A 21,519-nucleotide genomic window follows, 5' to 3' on the forward strand; every position below is an offset into this window, starting at 1 on the left:
CATTTTTCTTGAATGAAATGGTCATTTCCTTCACTCAGTTTTCTAGGACAGTGTTTGTTCCTTAATTCTTAAAAAACAATTCTTATGAAAGAAGAACCTGTGACTAAAATTGCAATTGGAGAGCTACCTACCCAGTATTAATCATTTCCTACCTGTGTCATCAAGCCTCATTATATCATCCCGTAAATTGGTTCCTCCTGTGGTTGCCATCACTTTGGCCCCTCCCATGTGTTTGCTGACCTGGATACAAATTTGACTGACCTGTAGAGCAAGTTCTCTAGTGGGAACAATCACCATTGCTGGAAAATATCAAGAAACAAAGAAAATTTTAAAAAGAACATGTCATATTTTAAGAGTTTAAGAAGCTACCTAAATGCTTATTGCTCCTTGTAATCTACGACTCTGAGATGTACTAAAAAGTCAATCAATAAAAGATATCATGAAAAGTCAAATGAATTAATCTCTTAAAAAAGAACCTATTACAGCATTCTAGATTTAGACTTTTCCTCAGCAAGATTACTATATAAATACTGTACTCTTCTTAATTACACACCTTTGAAAGGTTCTTTGAGTTGGCAACCGTTAGCTCAAAGTTTACTAACTTAAGGCTGGCCGGTTAGGTCAGTTGGTTAGAGCGCAGTGTTGATAACACCAAGGTCAAGGGTTCAGATCCTTGTACCAGCCAGCCGCAAAAAAAAAAAAGGAAAAAAAATTTATTTTAACATTTCTGTGTCCTAACTACATTTGTTAGACAGTAAGAAATTCACTAGCCTAAGCACCCAAGCAGAAAACTCCTGCTGCCCAGGTTCTATTTACATCATACGAAAGTAGGGAAAATAATTATAGATCCAGAAAGCTGAAAACTTAGGAAAAGCTTCAGAAGTGAAATCTTAATTCTTTTAACGTACCCTGGATACAACTATGGAAATTTGTTTCCTCCCTACTGCCTAAGCTTTTAAAATCCCCAAACCACAAGTCTCTAAGCAGAAGTTGTTCGTGTTTCTGCAAGGAATTCTGCAGACCTGCAGCTCCCACAGAAACCCATCCAGTTCCACAGTTAATAAAGAAGCTATGTCAACTAACTTAACTTCTCATGATCTCAGCTTTCCTAAACTACTACAGGAATACCTACAATAACAATACTCATTTTGCCTTATCTCACTGGAATGTTGTTAAAACTTTATCATGTAAAATTTGAAAACTAGAAATCTCTTTTAAAAACTGCAAATCATTTTTACAAGACAATTAGGCCAAAAGCTGTGGGGGGATAAAAAAAGTACTAATACAAGATTATGTAAATTCTGACTTAAAAAAAGATGGAAATATCTTCCATATAGCCCCAGGGCTTAAACCATCATTTTTAGTTTAAAAAAACAAAACCCACAAACTTTTTCTCCAACTAACCTTGTATATTGTCCTTCTTCAGGTCTAGCCGTTCAAGTAAGGGAATGAGGTAGGCACCGCTCTTGCCTGTTCCATTTTTTGCTCTAGCTAAGATATCCCTACCAGATAAAGCAATGGGAATGCTCTCCTCCTAAAAGAGACAAGACAACGCAAAATTACTTATGAATAAAAATAGTACATATGCAAATTCTTCTCTAAAATATACTTAATACCTCTTCTCTTTTGGTACTGCTTTGAAATGGCCTATATTTGCATTTTACATGAATAAAAGACATACAAGTAAATCAGCAGGACCCATCAACTTCACCATCATTATCAACCACTATTTACCAAAGCTGCTCATAAAATACATTTTAAATCACATTCCAATGTGATAAAAACTGTATGTGAGTGTATGTATGGACAAAGAAAACAACAAAGAAAATGGAGGAAGTTGGGCTGACCCATAAGTAGAACTTGAATATACAGACAAAAAAGCAAATGATGTTTCAATTAAAAAATGGAAAAAAATAGCACAAACAATTCCAAGGAAAGACTACATGTGATATTTTGAGATTAGTAAGCCAAACTGACCACAGTGAAAAATTGTAGCTTGCATAGTGTATCCTTGCACAAAAAAGAAATGGGCTTGAAAAGATTAATAACTTCAAGCCCTATCTGGCATTTATTTATGTATTACATAAACCTCCAATGTCTGTGTCTCACAGTCAACTTCTGTCCTGAAATATGCTCAACTGGAAGCTCAATTCTATTTCAGTTATCTCAATCCATGGTCATATCACTGAAAAGTGACTTCTTACTTTGTCATGCGTGTTTTACAGAAGATAATATTTCCTATTAACTTAGGTCAAATTTCCCAGACAATAGCAAAGAACTCCCAACAGTTACTGAAAATTAAATACACATATACAGAGAGAAATTAAAAGGGAGAACAGGCACAAACAAGGAGAAAGCAGACCATATAGATAATGCTCAGCTAAAAAATCTCTACAGGGGCCGGCCTGTGGCTCACTCGGGAGAGTGCAGTGCTGATAATACCAAGGCCATGGGTTCAGATCCTATATAGGGATAGCCGGTTCGCTCACTGGCTGAGCGTGGTGCTGACATCACCAAGTCAAGGGTTAAGATCCCCTTACCGTTCATCTTTAAAAAAAAAAAAAAAAAAAATCTCTATAGACAACAGTACAACCTGGTCCCAAAGACACTCCAGTCACTCAATAATGGGGTCTTAGCTTGACAAAGGAATTAGGAGACAATATATTGAGAGGACATTTTATCTGAAAAGAATTAAGAAATTCTCTGAAAAAAAATTTTTTTTAAGTCCCTATTATTCTCTATTTAAGGCAAATATCAAGTCAAAAAAATACATTCTGCCACCCAAATTTAACTTTGTAGGCAGGCCACGTAGCTAAACAAAATTTGCCTTCTCACTTTTAATTTTAAAACCTAATATGATGATTTAATGATGTCATCAAATTTCAGAAATAGAATAACTATCAGACTCTAGGTGATTCAGGTTTTACAAACTGGCTCCAAACAGAAAACAGTGGTATAAGACCCAAATTCAGACTTCTATTAAAGAAAAAACAGATTTGTTGGTGTTATGGTAAAGTATTGGACCCTAATCCAAACTAGTCATTTTGAAAGCCCATATCTCCATCATTAAAAAAAAAAAAAGACTAGAAAAGACAATGTCAACAACTTAGTATAAGCAGAAAGTGGCACCTACTGCCGGTGCTTCTACCATTACATCAAAAATATTTAGGCCTAGAAAAAACTACTCTTCACAGATTTTGGAGAAACCAGTTTTTTCTTGTAAGGTCTTCCCTTCCCCTTTTCATCTTAAAAACTAAAAACATGGAAAACATTTATGATTTTAATTTTTAGATGAAAATGTTTTAGAACAAGTGTGAATGTATTGTTCCAAGGCTTTACCAAATAAATTCCTAAAAGTAACAGGGGTTTTGTATTTAAAAAGTTTGTTTTTAATGAGGACAAAGTCAACTATAATTATTAAATGAAAGAAGCAAGTACATTTCTGCTCCCAGAGAAGTACTATTGTTCTCTACCACGAAAACAAGAGAAAACAGATTCACAGTTTTGCTTACGATAGGTAAATTCTGGACTAGGGCTGAAAGAACTGTGTGATGTGGACATGACACTAATAGTCAAATTATCTAGCAACAAAGAGTTTATTTCACTACTTACTGAAAGACTCAAAAAAAATCAAAGAATTTAGAATCTAAGTTCTGGAGCCTTGAATTTCAAATGGACTTCAACATATTTATTTAATAAAAGGCCAAATATATAATAACTCAGTAATTATACCTAATACATTTCATATATCTAAATTTGAAGGATGACTGCCCATCGGTAAATGTTATTTTTAAAATGTTAGAAATACTTTTAAAATGTTAGTTTTTCTTCAAATTCCTCCATACAATCATAATAAAAGGATTTTTTTTTCCTTTCTGCTTCAAAACTATAGAAAGTTTCACTAATCACTACTAAAATATAAATTAAGGCATATACCCTAGTGATCGTAGATCGGTATCATATTTGTGAAGGACTTACTGAACGGTTCAATATGCTGCTTAAAAACATCATATGCTCTATCATTTGGCAAACTATATCATAAAAACAGAACTCCCATACTAACATTTTTTGAGTAAAAAGAGATCACAAGAAAAATCAGAATCTTCAAATCTTAAAAACGGGGACATTTTTACCAAGGCTTCTTAAAGGTTAAATAAGCTATTCACTGAATTACAATCCAGTCATCCTGTTGACACTGACAAAATAGAGTAAGAAAAGTCCATTCACTTATCTAACCCGGAAGTTAAATGAATGGTTGAAAAAATTCAACTAGTTATTCATTTGTTAAAAAGGATATGATGTTGCATTTTTAATTTATAAAAAGTAAAAAATTAGGAAACTGATTCACAATCACTGACATAATTTGTTCCTCCTATGCCTGGGCTAATGACCAAAAAAATATATATAAATATATATATCTCTAGCACTTTAAAACTGTTATTGTAGAAATAGCTAAGTCATAAGCAGCATGACTTCCATCTCACATCATGATATCATTTCCACCTAGAACCCCAATCACATGGGTCACATGGGTTCCATCCACATACTCTGAATAACATAGCTGCTAGAACTGTGAAAATGGTCCAGTGACAATACTATTATCTTGTTCCTACAGCCAGCTCTAAACGGTCTGCTTATTATGGTAAAGCAAAGAAGAAAATCGTGGCTTTGACTCTTTAGTCTTAATCTCTTCCCTCCTACTTTGAGTCAACCCTGCTAATCTTCAATTGTTCCAGAAGCTCCCATTACCTCCACAGGTTCATTGTATTCTGTGGTTCTGCAGCGCCAGGAGCCAGGGGTCTTAACAGGCTACCTGCACACTATTCACTTCTATAGCATTAAAAAAGGTAATTTTTAAATGTGTAGTCTCTCAATGAACTGCTAGGTCAGGTTCTTTATACAACTTTTGAATGAAGTGAAGGAGGGCAAAATCAGATTGAGTGTATCCTAATTTCCATTTTTAGTTCACCTTCTGACTCACTTGGATTAAGGCCACTGACTTCTATTCTTCTGCCCTCATTGACAGGCATAACAAAATATTTTAAAGATAAAGCTTTAACAGAGTATATACAATTGTCTGTAAATTAAAATGCATTGATATTTAGGCTCATATAATGCCCATTATGATTAACAGAGAATTCAGCAAATCCACACTGTCTCTTATCACTCTTTCGTAGGGAGACTAGGTAATATGAAGCCAGAGAATTCAAGTCAGGTTCAGACAGCTATGAAACCCAAGAGAAAATCATGGGGAGCTGCCAGGGAAAAGGGAAAAAAGGAAGGAAACTAAGAATTGCTTAAAAACTTACTACATGCTGGACACAATGCCAGGTACTAACATACTTTATATTATTTACAACTTTCAAGTTAGGTAATTTATGTTTTACGAATGACAAAATGGATCCTTAGGATTAGTTGTTTTGCCCAAGGACACAGAACAAGAAATGCTAGAAACAGGATTCAAACTTAGACCTGCAAATAACAACATGTAGGAAAGGATGTGGAGAAATTGAAATCCTTATAACACTGCTAGTGGGAATGTACAGCTACTTCAGAAAACAGTCTGACAATTCCTCAAAAGATTAAACATAAGAGTTACAATATGAGCCAGCTAGTCTACATATATACCCAAGAAAAACAAAAAGATCCCCACATGAATGTTCATTGCAGCATTATACAAAATAATAGAAACCCAAAAGTCCACCAACTGATGAATGGATAAACCAAAAGTGGTGTAGACATACAGTGGAATATTATTTGACAATAAAAAGGAATGGAGTACTGATACATGCTACAACACAGATGAATCCTGAAAACATTATGCTAAGTGAAAGAAGCCAGTCACAGAAGACCACATACTATATGACTCCATTTATATGAAATATCCATAATAGGCATGTCTACAGAGACAGAAAGTAGATTAGTTGCTTAGGGCTGGGGGAAAATGAGGGGTGACTGCTAACAAAACTTCTTTTTCTTCTTTTTTTAATTTAATTTTTTAATTTTTTGGCAGCTGGCTGGTACAGGGATTGAATCCTGGACCTTGGTGTTATCAGCCCGCTTTAACCAACTGAGCTAACAAGCCAGCCCATGCTAACGGAGTTTCTTATTGGGAGTGATGAAAATTTTTCTAAAGCTGATTGTGGTAATGGTTGCACAACTCTAAATATGCTAAAAACCACTGATTATACATTTTATATGTATGAATTATGTGATATGTGATTTATATCTCAATGAAGCTATGACCAAATTTAAAACAACAAAAAAACCCCAACCCCACAACCTTACATCTCCAAGTCCATGCTCCACTGTAAGGTTTAGGAACTGATCCAATAGGTATTTGTTGTGTTTTGGTTACCCTAATATCCCTTTTCTAGCAGCACCCCAACTTCCTTGTAAGCAACTATATCCCTCCCCTTCCCTGCCCCAATAAATCAAGTCTGGCCAACCTTCTAAGCTAACTGGTAGACACGTGCTCCTTCCTAAGAATCTAAATTGTTATAGTGCATCCATTACAGCTTCCTAAGCCCATTCAGAGCTGCCTTGATTCTTAGCCATTTCCAAATGTGTTTCTCCAGATTTCTGATTAAGCTTATGGACTCCTAACATTCTTTCAATAAATTTCCTTTTGCTTAAGCTATTTCAAGTTGGTTTCTTTTCTGGTTTTTTTGGGGGCAGCTGGCTTATCGGGATCCCCCAAAAAACCCTTGACCTTGGTGTTACAAGACTGCACTCTAACCTACTGAGCCAACCCCAAAAGTTGGTTTCAACAACTTTTGAATGGAATACTTTCTAATTTCCTAGTATCAAAAGGCATTTTACAATAGTATAGTATCTACAAAAGCTCAAAATTGCCCAACTAGCTGCATCTGGAGTAGCTGCTTCCTCTTACTTCCCAAAGCCAGCTGAGAGTAAGAACCTTAATTTCCAGAGGGGGATATGGAGATAGCAATGGTTGTTATAGGTGTTCCTGGCTACCCAGAAAAAAGGAGACAAAAGGTATAATTTCCAATGATATCTCTAATTTAAGAAACACACCCAATTTTACAATGAACCAGTAGGAAGATGCTGCATTTAAAGACTTGAGAATTTAGGAAAACAATTCGTTTAGCCATAATAAACCCACTGTTAGCAGGAAGAATGACTTTACTAAAGGATTCAGACTGCTATAATTCCTAAGTACAAATAAGAAACTATCAATCCTTGTTAGACTTAGTTGATAAAACAATTTGAGATTCCTGACTTGGTGTAAAATTTTGTTGCTAACAGTGAGGAGCTTCCATGTTCCCCTAGTCCTGTCATTTCTTCACCTTCTTAAATTATCTACAAAAAATCTTCAAAAGGTATTCCTGGAGTCTGCAAGCAGCAATAGCTGCCATCTCTCCATCAAAATCCCAAAGTTAGTATATAGTTTCACAATGCTAAGCAGAAAAATTATTAGGTTCTTAGGACCTCCAAGGAAGTCTGTGTTCCTGTAAAGCTACTGGGCATAGCATGAAGACCTAGAAATAAAGTCACAGATGGCTACACCAAATAAAGATGTGTGGGAACAATCTGTAGTATATCTGGTACCAGCCTGTCAGCATAAAACTTCCTTTGAGAACATGTAATTTTAAATGCCTCATTCTGCAATAATCTTATATCCAAAGTGCAACTAAATTTCACCTCTCAAAAAGATTCAAATGCAGAAGACTCACCCATCTCATCAAGAAGGTTTTAACATTTGGGGGAAAATGCCTGGATAAAATTGTAAAACCAAGCACTACAGAAGACAATAGAAACATTTAGGAAGGGGGAAAAAAAAAAACAAGTAAAGAGAAGTAAGAATGGAAAAAATAGCAGAGGGCAGCTCAACAACACAAGGTTGAATTTTTCTAAGGGACTTGTAAATTTCTTTTTGTTATAAAATCCTAATATTTATAATGTTACTCTGAATGACTCTAAGAAACACATTATTTTGTACTTTCCATGGATTCTCTGGAAAAATTAAGAAAGGAAAAAAAAGGCAATACGAATGGTGGTCTTAGATATCTAAAACAATACTTAATATTGTTTTACAAGTACAATACAATACTTTGCTATTTCAAAATATTTTGTTTATACATTACATTTGACTCTCACAATAAAATCTCTGTGAGGGAGACTACTTATTTCTACTTTGCAGAAAAAGCTAGATGTCACAATGGTTAAGTGGCTAGGGAGTTTACTGCCTAACTGCTATATGCTAACAGTCAGAGTGCAAGTAACAAAGTCAATTTTAAATTTTAATACAAGGGCCAGCCCATGGCTCACTTGGGAGAGTGTGGTGCTGATAACGCCAAGGCCATGGGTTCGGATCCCTATGTAGGGATGGCCAATGAGCTCACTTGAGAGAGCGTGGTGCTGACAACACTAAGTCAAGGGTTAAGATCCCCCTACTGGTCATCTTAAAAATAAAAAAATAAAAAAATATGTAATACAGGTGAAAAATAGGAGTCAACAAGTGTCCATTAAGAATTAGGTCTGCTAAATTAACCAATTCCCTTTTTTGATAAAACTTTTATAATGAAATAACCCATAATTATTGTGCAGTTATCACGTATTAGTCACTGTAGGAAGCATATGAATTATTTCACTTAATCTTCACAACAACCCTATGGTATACACTACTACCCTGATTTTATAGGTCAAGAAACTGAGGCTGAGAGAGATAACCCAAATAATCAACTTAGGAAAGAGGGAAGTTGAAATTCAACCTGGATGACTCTCTATACCAAGTTTGCCTGTAGACATAGGTTACCTTAATTTCCTCAAAGCATTCTAAATATGCACAGGCACTGTGTTATATACTGAAGGTAAAAGTTGAATGATGCAGTCTCTACAGTGTAAGAGCTCTCATAAAACTTTTCATTTAGTGCCGGCCCGTGGCTCACTCGGGAGAGTGTGGTGCTGATAACACCAAGGCCACGGACAGGTTCGGATCCCTATATAGGGATGGCCGGTTGGCTCACTGGCTGAGTGTGGTACTGACAAACACCAAGCCAAGGGTTAAGATCCCTTCACTGGTCATCTTTTAAAAAATAAATAAATAATAAATAAATAAAACTTTTCATTTGAGGGCTGGCTGGTTAACTCAGTTGGTTAGAGCACAGTGCTGATAACACCAAGGTCCAGGGTTCAATCCCTGTATCGGCCAGCCACCCAAAACAACAACAAACAAAAGACTTTTCATTTGTGTAGACAAAATGAATTAACATGAACTACATCATAGTCTATATTCCTAGGCATTTCTAATATCTACACACAAATGCCTATCTGATGATGCATAGCCTTGTCTTGATACTTACTCCAGCCAAAAACACACTATCACCTCTGGGCAATCACTACCCCAGTATTCTCTGTTTAAAACATGGATCACTTCTTCCAGGTTGTCCCATCTTCCCTTAACGGGTTCGTACACTAGAAAGGTACTCATATTATACTGAAATTATTTGTACAATTAGTTTTCCTTTCCACCAGAGTATAGGACAGGAACCTCATCTGTCTTGTTCATCACAGAATTCCCAGTGTCACTTTCTAGGTCACTCTATATGTTTGCTCAATGAAAAAGGACTCAGTGATGTCACAAGGTTTGTCCTTAGCACAGCTTGGATCTAATGGTTTCATCAACTTAAACATTTGCCTGTTGTCTTCATCAATTTGGGGTTGGCCGGTTAGCTCAGCTGGTTTAAGTGCAGTGTTACAACACCAAGGTCAAGTGTTTGAATCCCTGCACCAGCCAGCCATCCCCACCCTCCCACCCCCCAAAAAGGCAAAGACATTGTCAATTTGGGTATATATAGGTACACGCATATGTATGTGTGTATGTACATATATGCATATATTTTCTTACTTTTTCCGCTGAAAGGGCCAAGTAGCAAAGTACCTGGATCTTGGTCCCTAATATTACTCCCCACTTAAAGGAATCTGGATTCCTTGGATTCCAAAGCTGGGGCAGGGTAGGTATAAGATAAGCCTGGCATCATGTTATGTCAAAAGGAAGGAAGTACTCAAGAAAAATGAAGGAGGCACATCACAAAAACACAGGAACCAGACTGAAGGAGCTGACACTGGCCAAATCTGGGACAATCTGAGAACAAAAACATCATTAAAGAAAAAAAAAGGAATCCATACTAACAATATAGATAAGTAAAGAGGGGATAAAGGAAGGCGTTTCTTTATAGGGGCCAAATGTGGAGGGAGAGCTAGAGTTGAAAACTCATCAGAGTAAAGATGACATAAAGCAAGAATCATCAATGAATGCTAAAACTAAAGGAAAATTTTGATGAATAGGGTATTTGCATGGTCTTAAAATACTCCCCAGATTGCTTATCAGTTTCAAGGGGGAGGGAGGTGAGCAGTAAAAAAATCAGAGAACACCTTGACAGGGTAATTAAAAATTAACATCACCAATGAGGACTAGATGGACACTATGTACATCTTCAAATGTGATACCTTGAGAAGGCCATAAGATGACATTTGCAGTATTCTGGCTGAGAAAGTGTAACTTTAATCTAATTCACATGGAAATATCAGACAAACCCGAAATGAGAAATGTTCTATCAAAAAAAAAAAAAGGGAGGGGGGGCATATTTTTAATATGTCAATATCATAAAAAGACAAAGAAAAAATTGGGGAAATGCTCACCATTAAAAGCGGTTGAAGAGACATAACAACTACATGTGATACCTGATCCTAGACTGGATCCCACGCAAGAAGGGAAAAAATGCTATAAAGAACATTTTTGGATCAATTAATGATTAGAAAACAAATGACAGATGAAATAGAAACATTGTTATCAATGTTAAACTGATTGAAGATAACTTTACTATGATTATAAAAGACAATATCCCTATTCTCAGGAGAATATCCCTATTCTCAGAAAATACGCACTGAAATATTTAGAGGTAAAGCGGCATGATTTTGTAACTTACCCTTAAGTTCAGAAAAATAGTGTGTGTGTAAATACATGAGAGAAATGCTGATTCGTTACATCACCCCCACACATCTAAAAGGTAAGTATATAATGCTTGACATATAACCTAATGAATGTGATAAAAAGGATAAGCATACCTGAATAGGAGAAGGCTTTTCCCAGCCCATTTCAAAAATTCCCATCAATAACTCCCGTTTCAAACAGTAATCTTCAAACTCATTTCCTTTTGTGGAGGTCACATCCTAGTCAAACAAACAAAACAAACAACAACAACAATAATAAAGTACAACTGTGTCCTTTGGTATTAGCATACTTAAGAAAATTTGTCTGGGAGACCTTAATTCTTCATTTACCCATTCTTAAATATAAACATATGCAGGGGTAGCCACTTAGTTCAGTTCGAGCACAGTGTTATAACACCACAGGGGTTCAAATTCTGTACTGGCCAGCTGCCAAAAAATAATAATAAAATAAACATACACAGATTACTTTTAATTTATATTTCAACCTTTCCTGGAGAATAATCATGCTTCCTTCAACACAAACAAGCCATTTAAAAGCTGTGTGTTGGGGAAAGGCTACTCTGTGGTCATAGTCTTCTAACGACTGGTGGAATACTATTATTTCTATGCAAGTATCCTACTATGAATTGCATATCACAAGATGTAAGTCAAACTCTAGCTCCACCACTCATAAGCTACAAATACCCATGGTTCAGTGAGGGTTTCTCAAGCTCAGCAGTGTTGACGTTTTAGACAAGAGAATTCTCTGTTGTAAGGAGCTGTCCTATAGCAACCCCCCACAAAATAATCAAAAATGTCTCCAGCTATTGCTAAATATCCCTTGGTGGACAAAATCTCCCCTGGTTGAGAATACTGGGCTAAGAAAAACAACTTCTCTGAATTCCCGTTTTCTCATCCACAAAATGGGGATAATACCTAGCATGAATATCTTACTGGGAGCAAAAGAAAAGTTTGAGAAAATACCTTGAATACCCTAACAGCATTCCATAAATTAGATAACACGTGGATGTGTATAAACACATTATTTAAACATATACATGCTGATTATATTATTATATAATTCCACCAAAGAATGGTGAAAAATTTTGGCAATCCAATATATATGACCGATACAATTTCAACCATTTCAACTCAAGCGTAAACAATGTCTACTGTTACAACTACTTCACTTCTAGTTTCCTCACTTTAATTTTATAACCAACTTACCGAAGTTTTGATTCTTAGATCCTTTGGAGGGAGTTTTAAAGTCTTTTTCCAGTCATCACCAGGTCTAGAGAGAATACAGTAAATTTGAAGTATCAAAATCCATAACATTCTACCTAATAATGCAAAGATGACTCATCTCAATTGTAATTAAGTTCTAAAAAAAAAAAGCACAGTAAGTTTAATATATCGCCATTTACTTAATACAGTTACAAGAGAGTTAACTTTAGAAAAAGTGTTCTTACGGAGAATAATCTAGGGAGGATCAAAAATCAAGGGCCGGCCTGTGGCTCACTCGGGAGTGTGTGGTGCTGATAACACCAAGGCCGCGGGTTTGAATCCCATATAGGGATGGCCGGTTGGCTCACTGGGTGAGCGTGGTGCTGAAAACACCAAGTCAAGGGTTAAGGTCCCCAGGTCATCTTAAAAAAAAAAAAAAAATCAAGAACAGAAGGGATGAAGGCATCCAACTTTTTAAGAGAAGCAGTGTAGTAAATATTCTGTTAAAATGTTTTATTTGACCTACATTGTGTATGTTTTATTTGACCTACACTGTGTATGTGTGTGTTTTAATTTATATTAGTTGCCAATATTTAAAAAAATCAGGAGATTTTACATAAAAGTTTAGATTCTGGCTTTTCTTGGAAAACTGGAAGCTTTAACAACACTGTTCCAAATTTCTGTATGGCAACAGTTTGGTAGCTTAGTAAGTAGAGTTTAAAGTCAAGCTGCTGCCCCATTTTTTTTTTTTTTTTTTTTTAATCTTTTTGCGACTGGTAAGGGGATCGCAACCCTTGGTGTGGTGTCATCCGCAACGTGCTCAGCCAGTAAGCGCACCAGCCATCCCTATATAGGATCCGAACCCGTGGCTCGGGAGCGCCGCTGCGCTCCCAAGCGCTGCACTCTCCCGAGTGCGCCACAGGGCCGCCGGCCCCCTTTAAATAGAGCAAGCGTCCTCTAATTTGGTACAATCCTCTGTAGGCATCTGAGTTTGTACCTTCTGGTGGCAAGTTAAAACCAAAGACTCTGAAATTTCAGGCTTGAGTTCAAGTCCTGACTCTACTAATTAGATCTGTGACTTTGCACTGGTCATTTTTTAAACCTCTACTCTCTCATATATAAAATGAGGTATTAACAAGTATATCAATTTATGTAAAGCGCTCAGCATAGTAGCTGGAAAGATAAGAACTCAGTATGAGCTGTTAATTTCTCTTAATCTATTTTACTGCAGATGCTTGAAACCATGAAAGAGAATTAAAAAAGGAAAACATAAACAACCAAATTTCTTTTTATTCAGGTAAAAACCTCAAATAAAATAAATTTTAAAAAGATTGTCAGGAAACATCTGCAGACGATGCTTTCAACTGTGTCATCTTTAAAATAAAACTTTTCACTGATTTCATTGTAGTTATTCTTACATACGAGCCCCAAAGCATCTCAAAGGCTTGAGTTAGAAAAATAAGCACTTATTTTAAAGCTAGTTCCCACATGAGGCAAATAATCTAACACCAGTACTCTTTGTTACCAATTCCAAGGCTACTGAAGTCTTTCATTTTAGCCTATACCATTCAAAGTTTCTGAGCAAAAACGTCAGTTCAACATCCTAGTAGGCCAGCTTGCCATAATTGTCAAATTCAAGAAATAGTGAATAATGGTTAAGATACAATGCAAAACCTGCCCAGAAGGAATTTATAATCTTATGAAGTAAAAAACAAACTATTTAAAATGAGAAAATAAGTGAGAGATAAGTATTAGAAGGGATATGAAGATAGTTGAGGGGATCTAGAAGACCTCATGGAAGAGATGGCACATAAACTGAGATTTGAATAAGTGACAGAACTGAAAAACCATTAATCCTAGGAAAAGCAAAAAAGAAAAAGCAAAACCCACTGTTGACTCAAATCAGAATTTTTTAAATAAAAAAATTCTCTTATAATGAAGTAACATATGTTTCTATCCTTAAAAACAGCCTAAATTTTGCTAGCCTATTCATATTTTGTCAAGACAAACTATAATTTAGAAAATAGTCTTTATTTCTGTACCAATTAAAGCATTCACCTTAAAAATAATAGAATATTCACTAATGCCAATTCTCTCACTGATCAAACCAATTCTACTGGGAATTCATATACTCTTAGGTCACTAGTGAACCACCATTCTAGTGAGCTACCATTCTAGTTGCCTGTAAGGGCTATTTTTCTCTAGGAAATGAAAAGATCTAGGTTGTAATAAAACATACACTTTAGTTCAGCCAAGTATCACCATCTTATGAAGATCTGTAGAGGTTAAATTATTTTACATGGGTAGACGCTTAGCAAAAGCCAAACCTCAACTGGGTCAAGAATCTTAAATGTTAATTTCCTATAGCTGAATCTTCAGAGTGACAGCTACCATTCAAATAATTTAAGGTAGGCACCACTTAAAGATGACAGCCTACAAACTTCCAGCTTTCAATGAAAAAATATTCTGTAGTAAGATGAGGTTCTCAAATTTTAGAGTCAAAGGGTTTTGGGACCATACAGAAATGTGTTCCCAAGAGTTTAAAAACCTGAATTCCCCATAATTTATTTTGTGTGTCTACAAGGAGGAAAATGCCGTTAAAAAAAAAAAAAAAAAAAAAAAAAGTAGAAAAGCAAAGTTCCATAAGCGAAAAAAAATAAAGAATGTTTTCTACGAGTGAAAACATTTGCAGTTCAGAAGGGTAGGTAAGTCTTTAAATTTAAAACTTGAACTTGGCTTTAACTGCCATTTAAAACTAGGGTAAGCTGCAATTACAACACTAGAAAAAATACAATATTGACAAAAACCAAGATGAATTTGATCATTTCATTCATTTATAACAAACTCAGCTAGTAACTCCTATACTGAGCCACATATGGAAAACAGAAATGTTTCAAAAAAATAATCTAACAAAATTAATATACATAATCATCTGTTCCTATGATTACTTGCTGAATTAATTATGGCAGAAATACACTATTCTATTCTATTGCAAATACATGCTAGTCATAAAACAAAGTCATCTGTCCTCTATTTGCAATCAAAATAGTCAAATTAAGGTACACATAAAGTAGTTAACAAAGTACAAAAAGAAATCTTGGTTCCCCAACTGTGTTTATCATTTATTCTAACACTTACTTAATAGTGGTGGTCATACTCTGTGCTTGCTGCTGAGTGCCATTATTGATTGTGTTGGTGTTTTTCAGCTGGTTCATCTGTTGCTGTGTCTGTGTGCCCCCTCCTCCAGGGCCACCACTGGGCTTCACAGGGCCCCTCAGCTGACCATTTTGACTGGATAGACCCATTATAACAGGGTTCTCTGTTCTGGCCGTGCTCATGCTGTGTTAATTGCAAAGGTGTCTCTTCCAAACTTCAAAACTTTTTAAAGTCAGTAGAGAAACTGTAATAGTTTATTAGGCTCTCCAAAACGAAGAGATAAATATAAGTCTTGCTCAATATATGAGTCCTTTATTGCAATGCAGGCAAGCACCTGTAAGTCTCTGAACGGTAAGCAGCAGTAACTTGCTCTCGTGCACCGAATCAACTTTTTATTTTTAAAAAGCCCTCTAACAAGCTTGAATTATATCTGTATTCACTTACTTCAATCTGAAAGAAAGAAAAAATTAAATTAGCAAACACAAGAAAGTTAGGATAAAACGTGTTTTCCTTTCAGAGAACTCCTTTAAAATAATCATCTTTTAAAGAAGTCAGAATACAGAAACACTTAAACCAAATCATTAGCCAAGCTAGGGAAGACACAACTACGAACTGCCTCAAAAACCAAACCTAGAGTGAGATCAATCTCAACAAACATTTAAAATTGTAAGGTCAAAGCAACCCAGAGAAGATTAGGTAGAAATTTACTATGATTAAATTAGCATTAGTTGTCAAATGACAATCTCTTCCTTCAGTTTCCTCCCTGATTTCTCTAAAAGTCAATGATTCATTATACTTAATTGCTTTACAACTCAGTGAAGTATCACACAATTTATTTAATGAAAATCTAGATTCAAACAAGGCAAGACAATTCAAACTTTTTTTTCTATTTCTGACAGCAACTAAGTCCTTGAACAGTTAAGTGAGCTTTGACTTAACTTTATGCTTTCAGGAAAACAAACAAACAAAAACCCACTTTTGTGCCCTCATGAATTTCAACTACAGAAGTTAAACTTTACGAAGAAAAAATGTATTTTCTTTTTTCTCTTGTTTTTGTGCTTTAAAACAATAAATGAAGCAGTCAAGGGATATGGACATGTCTATATGTCAAAATCTTTTCCTTGAAAACAGCCAAGAAAATCTTTGCTACCTTAATAAATGAATACTAAAAAACTGTTATTTCTAAATACAACACTTTTCAAAAAGCTTAAAATAGCATTATTTTAAACCCAATTTAAAATAGTATTATTCAAAAAATAAAAACAAAAAAGGAAATTTCCTGGGGGTACGATCTGTAAAAAGGTAAGCACACTAGTGACTTTAATAAAACCCAGAATACGGGGCCGGCCCGTGGCTCACTCGGGAGAGTGTGGTGCTGATAACACCAAGGCCACGGGTTCGGATCCCACATAGGGATGGCCGGTTAGCTCACTGGGTGAGCGTGGTGCTGACAACACCAAGTCAAGGGTTAAGATCCCCTTACCGGTCATCTTTAAAATAAATAAATAAATAAATAAATAAAACCCAGAATACTTCTAAATCTAATTAATAGTTGTTTTTAAGAACTGGTCGACCTCCTCCATTTTTAAACTGTTCTCCATATCGAATTCTTATTTTAAAATTTACTAAACACAAAATTTACAAATACCAGAAAACAAAGCTCTACTATTTTGGCTTTTTATTTTTTAACTCCCTTTTATTTCTTACTAAAAATACACTAGCTTATTTATCAGTGCCGGTTGTCTTTGCCACATCCCAAGGCATCTCAAACTCAAAATTTTAACTCAAATGGCATCTCAAAATTAGAAAAAGCACCTTGATTACGTCTTCCCTTTTTAAAAAATCTGAACATCAAATTGCTCAAAGCAAATCCTGATCATCACAATACACCAAACTTTTATTTCGAAGTCTCCCTGAATCTGACTGGTCTCTTAAGCAAACGTGGTTAACAGCTACTTTCCTATATAGACAGGTTTTTATAATGATCAAAGACGTCAAGTAGTTCACACAAGGAGACTTATCTGTACGCAAAGCACTAAGAGGACGAATAGGACAACCTCTAAAAACTAAACGATTTCATTACTGTCCATTATGCACAAAAACACTTTCTATTTCCCTAAATCCAAAATCAAACTATGAGATAGCTGCTCCCTTCTTAAACTGAAACCTACACTGCAGCTTTAGGTCTCAAAGAAGGAAACATTCCTCCTACCCCTTCCCAATTTAGATTTGCAAGTTATATTTCTACACTAAAAAAGAAAGAAAGAAACGTAGACTAGTTGGGAGGAGCCCCCGGAGGAATTAATTACTGCACTACCCAGATCGTAGTTCGCAATGGACAGTTTCACACCCTAAACAGTACCGTCATCTCCAACAAGAGCTTTTGTTTGCAAATGCAGCGCAGTTTCTTCAAGCTTTAGCTGCAAGTTGGAGTGACTGGGTCTTATTCTGAAGGGAAAAGGGGACTAAAGAAGAAAAAAGGGAGTGAAGAAGAGGGAAAGAGACAAGCCAATGACTGGAGCCCCGTCAACTGGAGGGCAATAATTTCTTGCCCCTCCTCCCCCCAACCACACACTTCAAGTCAGTTCTCTCTGACCAAAAACACAAAAGGTTGGGGCCCGGCAATCCTATCTGCGCAACAAGAGCCGGGAACCAGCTCCACCGGTAGGAAACAAAAGGGACCCCCCTCAACCCAGAACGCCCCTCCTTTCCTCCACTACTTAGGGGCTCTATAAACACCCTCTGGTTGTCGACCTACAAGGCCCACTGCAATAAAGCAGCTGCCGGTCCTCTTCGAAAGCGAGCTCCCCCAATACAGCATATTCCTACCATCCCCTATAGGGCCGCCTCCTACCTTACAACCTCCATCATCATCCCCTTAAGCCACCCCCCTTAGACCCCATATTCCCCGATCTCCTAGAAAGCTCCTCAGAGTACTTGGCCCGCTCCTCCTCCCGACCCCGCCACGCACCACATTTCTATATTCGACTCCTCTAGGGCGCCCCACACAGCTGCCGTCCGCTTTCCTCCCCCGGCCCGGTCGGGCCTTAGGCCTCCGCCCCAGGGCGCCCACCACGCCGGCCCGAGGGGCTCTCCGAAGCCCCCACGGCACCGCTGACCTCGACCCCACCACCTCGCCCCACGCCCCGCGGCTCGGGCCCGAGTCCTACCAACGAGGCCACTCCCGCTCGGCACCCTCGGTCTTTTATTGTTGACTCGAAGCTCCCAAAATGGCGGCGGCTCCTTCCTCCTCGGAAACCTCCGCCCGCCCCCACCCGGCCCCTCGCTGCGGCCTCCTCCCGCCCCCGCCCTCTCCCTCGCCCCCGCCCCGCTCTGGGGACCGTGCTGCCGAGCAGCCCGCGCCGCCGCCTCCCGGGCCGTCCAGTCCTACCTCCGCCGCTGCCCCCTCTCAGGGCACCACCGGAGTCGCCGCCGCGCTGAGCTACCTCGGCTCCTCTGCCCCCTCCCTCGCCCGCCGCCTCCTCCCTTTCCCTGCCCCTCCGCATGGCGGCGGCCGCGGCTCCTCCTCCACTCAAGATGGCGAGCTCTGCCGCCGCCGCTACGCCCGCCGCGACGGAACAAGCCCGGCCGGGGAAGCTCCTAAAGGAGAACATGGAGGACCATTCTCTCACACCGACGAGAGAAAAGTTCAGGGGGAAATACGGGTTCCTTCCTGAAGGGGCAGGAGGGCCTCTTTTTCCACGACTGAGGAGAAATGACTGGGGAATGGTGACTGGGAAGAGTCGCCTCGCCTTCGCCCCTCCGAAGTGAAAATCGGGGATTGAGACCAGAGGAAGACCTGCCTACTCCTGACCAGGGACTCTCCGAGAAGACACGGGCCGGGCAGCTGAGCGGGGACGGGAAGCTGACCTGACACCTCCCGCAGGCCGGGGAGGCTGCTGCTGGGCCAAAGGGGTCGCGTCCATCCAGGAACGCGCGGAGCTAGGTGGCCCGGAGGCCCCGGCGCGCGCCTCGGCTTGGGGGCCGGAAAGGGGGCCGGCCGGGCAGGAGGGCGCGCCGGGGGGTGGGGGAAGGGGGCAGTGGGCGGAGGCACCGAGTGGCCAGCAGAGCCTGGGGAAAGGGGGACCTGTCGGGAGGGCGTCCCCAGGGGGCTGTCCTCAAAGAGAGGGCAGAAGAGGCCGGGCCTCCCCCGAAGGGAGGGAGCTGCTGAGGAGTCAGTAATAATGGAAATAGTTCTGTAAGGAAATGGGGAAACCAGAAGTCAGAGGGTGATTCTTTCTCCTGCCTGATCCTCACTATGAGGATAGTTATGCATTTGTTTCCATAATTACTTTTCAGATCCTAATGCCTCTGTTTATCTTTAACAGAAATAATAGAAATGCTGTCTTGTTCCAAGTAAAACAGAAATTTGGAGCTAAAAGCTAACTAGGTCAAGGAAAATAAAAACCTAGGGTCTTACCCAGTTGAGAGACTGAACCTACAGACAGACAATGGCCAAGCCTATGTGACAACAGAACTCCTACCCACGACCTCTGCAGCAAGCAGCCCAGACTGGTCAGGACTTGGTCACTGACTGGCAGCTTTCCTATTTTTTGCCAGTTGCTTCCAACTCAGGACCAATCAGAGAAAGCCAAATATGCTCCCCAAACCAATCACATAGGAGGCCGGGCTTCTAGTTAGCCGTCCTCCAGCCTCCCGGTGCCAACCACCTCCAAACTGAGCAGACCTGAGCCTTTCCCCACTTCCCCCCTCTTCCTCCCCTATAAAGCTTTCCCACTCCCCGACCTTCCTATGTGTCTCTCCCATTACTAAACCTGTTATTTTTGTGGTCTTTATTTCCATCGGTCCAATGGGAAGGTGGTGGAGAATAGTGAAAAAACTATTCTTGAGGTTGAAAAGAAGGTTCCCCTAAAAAAAAAATTTTGGGGGGGGGCTGGCTGGTATGGGGATCCGAACCCTTGACCTTGGTGTTATAACACCATGCCCTTAAAATTTAATTTTAAGATTATATCGTCACCTCCAACCCAGATTTTAAGACACCTACTCATGAAAGGGAATAGCCCTGACTAAAGAGGTGGTCAAGTAGTTTCTTAAAATGATAAGGTATAAGGCCTTGTTTACCCCACTATCTTCCCAAACAGCAAGAATGTGAAGGGCAGATGGGCCAAGAGGTGGTGGGAGGGAGAGGAGCCTTAGCGTTTAAAATAGGCCACTGCCTGATGGGTTCTCTCCCTAGACCACTCAAGAAATGGGAGCAGGCAAAGGAAAAGTGTTCGCATCCACAAGTAAACTGTAACCTTCAAAAGGAGCCTGGTAGAGGTCATAACAAAAAAAAAGGAGACAAACAAAAGTGGCATATGAAATAGCTGCCCCTTTTCAACTAGAAGTCCTTCCAGGTCCAACCTTTAAAGATTCTGCCTGATTTTTTTAAGATAGTGAAATACCCTCACAGCTCAAGTATTTATATCAGGCCTTTTCAGTTTTCTGGTGAGAAGCATAGACAGTTTAGAATTAAGCTATGAACCCTTGGATCTTCTGGGTTCAATTTTGGTGGTTGATTGGTCCAATCCAACAATTGTAATACATTTTTTTCTACCTAGTTCAAACAGATTAGCAAGATTTATACAAAATATGATACTTTAGGAATACAGATAAATTATTTGCTGTTAAAAATGTATTTTTTTAAAACAATTATATAAATCCAATCCTTTGGCCTTTTAATTAATATTGAGTGTAATAGTTGTGGGTGATCTGTAGTAAATGTGGTTTTTGGAAGGTATGCCATCCCCACTGAGGTCACTTGTTAATTGTATGTAGTAAAGAGTTTCTCAAGATGTATTGGCCATTTTTGTGTTGTTTTTAGTCATTCTCACTTCACCTCCCCCTACCCTCCACCGTACTTTTTGTACTTTGATTATAAAGTTGTTAGCTAAAGTGTTAGGCCTTGATCGTTAGCCTGAGAGAATGTGTCTGTATTAGGGACGTTTTTAAAAAGAAAAAGATTCACAACTAGATTTGAGGTTTTCAATATCTCTCTTTAAAACACAACAGAGACTGGCTGGTTAGCTGAGTTGGTTAAAGCATAGCCTTGTAACACGAAGGTCAAGGACTCACATCACCATACCAGCTAGCTGCCAATAAATTAATAAGTAAAACACAGTAGGATTTTTTTTTTTTTTGTAAGGATGAGATGGGGGCTTGTTGGTAACTCGGTCGGAACAT

At 38.5% G+C, this 21,519-nt stretch overlaps 1 protein-coding gene across 3 annotated transcripts in view; it reads right to left on the reverse strand.

Moving 5' to 3' along the window:
• The window catches only part of DDX6 (DEAD-box helicase 6), a 36,054-nt gene extending 16,754 nt beyond the window's left edge, over nt 1–19,300 (reverse strand). The window contains exons 1-6 of one of the 3 annotated variants that reach the window (XM_063093020.1): nt 19,207–19,300; nt 15,319–15,786; nt 12,184–12,247; nt 11,092–11,196; nt 1,405–1,534; nt 153–299 (exon numbers count right to left, since the gene is read on the reverse strand). In XM_063093020.1, coding sequence (XP_062949090.1) covers nt 153–299; nt 1,405–1,534; nt 11,092–11,196; nt 12,184–12,247; nt 15,319–15,518 — 646 coding nt within the window. In that variant the 5' untranslated portion in view covers nt 15,519–15,786; nt 19,207–19,300. Of the gene's footprint in view, nt 1–152; nt 300–1,404; nt 1,535–11,091; nt 11,197–12,183; nt 12,248–15,318; nt 15,787–18,506; nt 18,596–18,727; nt 18,800–19,206 lie in introns of those variants that run through there. The other 2 variants (XM_063093021.1, XM_063093022.1) reach the window with 2 other exon arrangements.
• Between the last annotated feature and the right edge of the window lie 2,219 nt (nt 19,301–21,519).

Source organism: Cynocephalus volans, chromosome 4, assembly GCF_027409185.1.
Source record: "Cynocephalus volans isolate mCynVol1 chromosome 4, mCynVol1.pri, whole genome shotgun sequence".
NCBI lineage: Eukaryota > Metazoa > Chordata > Mammalia > Dermoptera > Cynocephalidae > Cynocephalus > Cynocephalus volans.